Source organism: Mastomys coucha, unplaced genomic scaffold (assembly GCF_008632895.1).
Source record: "Mastomys coucha isolate ucsf_1 unplaced genomic scaffold, UCSF_Mcou_1 pScaffold12, whole genome shotgun sequence".
NCBI lineage: Eukaryota > Metazoa > Chordata > Mammalia > Rodentia > Muridae > Mastomys > Mastomys coucha.
Genome location: NW_022196894.1, coordinates 81,921,167 through 81,923,295, shown reverse-complemented (window position 1 = coordinate 81,923,295; position 2,129 = coordinate 81,921,167). Strand labels below are relative to the sequence as shown.

The following is a 2,129-nucleotide window of genomic DNA, read 5'->3' as shown; positions in this document are numbered from 1 at the left end:
AAAAAAAGGCCAAATTCATATGTGATATTCTACTAGATAGTGTTTTACTGGTCAGCTTAGGTATTTTTGTAGTTTGTCTGTGTTTGGATTGAGAAAACTATAGGGCATGCCATTTCTGCTTATAACTTTTGATAACCCTCTATATAATTGGGAGTCTCACTCCTACTGACTTGAGTTTGTTCTGAAATCACTGTCTTCAGTGGATGACTTTAGTAACTTTTTGAGTCTGTTCCACCCTCAACCTCCTGATTTTTACTGCCTAACATGTCACCTTTTACAGTTCTATTAAATGTTTTACTTTTTTTTTAATTTTTAAAATTTTTTTAAAAAATGTATTTACATTTCAAGTGTAATCTTACCCGGTTCCCCCCTCCCAGAAACCCCCTATCCCATCCCCCCTTCACCTGCTTCTATGAGGGTGTTCCTCTACCCACCCACTCCCTCCTCCCCCCCACACTAGGGCATCTATCTATCGAGCCCTCATAGGACCAAGGACCTCTCCTCCCATTGATACCTGACAAGGCCATCCTCTGCTACATATGCAGCTGGAGCCATATGTACTTCTTGGTGGCTTAGTCCCTGGAAGCTCTGGGGGGTCTGGTTGGTTGATATTGTTGTTCTTCCTATGGGGTTGCATACCCTTAAGCTCCTTCAGTCTTTTCTCTTAACTCCTCCATTGGGGACCCTGTACTCAGTGCAATGGTTGGGTGTGAGCATTCGACTCTGTATTGGTCAGGCTCTGGCAGGGCCACTCAGGAGACATCTATATCAGGCTCCTTTCAGCAAGCACTTCTTAGCATCCACAATAGTGTCTGGGTTTGGTGAGTGTATATGGGATGAATCCCCAGATGGGCCTACAGCCTGCTGACTTAGTGTTACCACCTACAGGATCTTTTCTCCCTCTTCCTTGCCAGAACCTCAAGATTTACACTTTATTATCCTCCTGCTTTCTGATGCTCTTCCTTCAAAGCAGATCACTATTTCCCCTTTAAAATTGTGTTTTTATCTTATAGTTCAGTTAAAGCTGTCCACTCTGTGGAACCTCCTAGGTTTCTGCTTGACAAAATTCTTCAGGCTCTAGGATCCTGTGGCTAGTGTCTCTCGATATGGTATTTTATATTGTTGTTGGATGCACTAGATTCCTGCTTCTGTAAATGTAGAGATAATTCCTTCTTGGATTGAGTTCTTGACTTTAGATGTTAGTAAATATTTGCTGAAATGACATACTTAGTGACTGGAGAGACAGCTCAGTGGTTGGGAGCACTTGCTGCTCTTGCAGAGGACGTAGGTTCAATTTTCAGTACCCATATGGCTTCTGGCTTCCTCAGATACCCACATGCAAGAACACTTAAATACACGTACAATATAAAAAAGAAGAAATGACAAACAAGAAAGTGACAGAAGCCTTAGCAGTGGTAACACTGAATATTTATTGTGCATGGGCTGCTTGTGTAAATGATTTATATGTGGTCGTTTCACCTCAAATTCTAAAGAGCAGGTGCTTTTCTTCCCATTTTCCCATGAATAAGTGATAAAGAGAGCTTCTACAACTTGACTAAGGTTACTGCTTATGAAGTGGTACCGTCTGGACGTGGACTCAGGTATTTTGGCAGAAGCACAGTAGGTTTTGATTGTATTAGTGGCATGAGTGCAGTGGGAGAATGGGCAGGTGCTGGAAAAACATTTGCTAAGCTAAGTGCTGGTTTAAGCTTTAATGTTGTAGAGACTTTGGTGAGTGTGCTGCACTTCGAGTGTTTCTTTCTTCAGGCGTATTGGCGTTCTTGTGCCATGATGCTGGGCTGTGTAATAGAGAGGGCCTTCAAAGATGACTACGTGGTCAGCCTGGTCAGAGCGCCTGAAGTTCCTGGTAATGTACACACCAGCACTTACACTTTTAAAATCTGTGAATGGTTTGGTATTTATTTTTGTTTATTGATTATCTACAGAGTTTATTTCTGATTTTAGTTAGTATAAGACTATACATGTACTTAATGTCGTATAGATAATAAAATTACTGTTAGGATGAAGTGTGAATAATCTGCTAAGTCAGTAATTAAGAATAAAATTAGTTACTCTTAAATACAGGTGTCATGAAATTACACTGTGATAGTGGTTTTTTTTTTTTTTTT

The 2,129-nt window shown here is 40.7% G+C and overlaps 1 protein-coding gene across 1 annotated transcript in view; it reads left to right on the top strand.

Annotated features, from left to right (window-relative positions):
• Mrpl39 (mitochondrial ribosomal protein L39) overlaps positions 1-2,129 on the top strand; it is a 17,137-nt gene that overhangs the window by 3,450 nt on the left and 11,558 nt on the right. Inside the window, exon 4 of the mRNA XM_031364295.1 lies at positions 1,768-1,867. Within this exon, the coding sequence (XP_031220155.1) occupies positions 1,768-1,867 (100 nt within the window). The remainder of the gene's footprint in view (positions 1-1,767; positions 1,868-2,129) is intronic.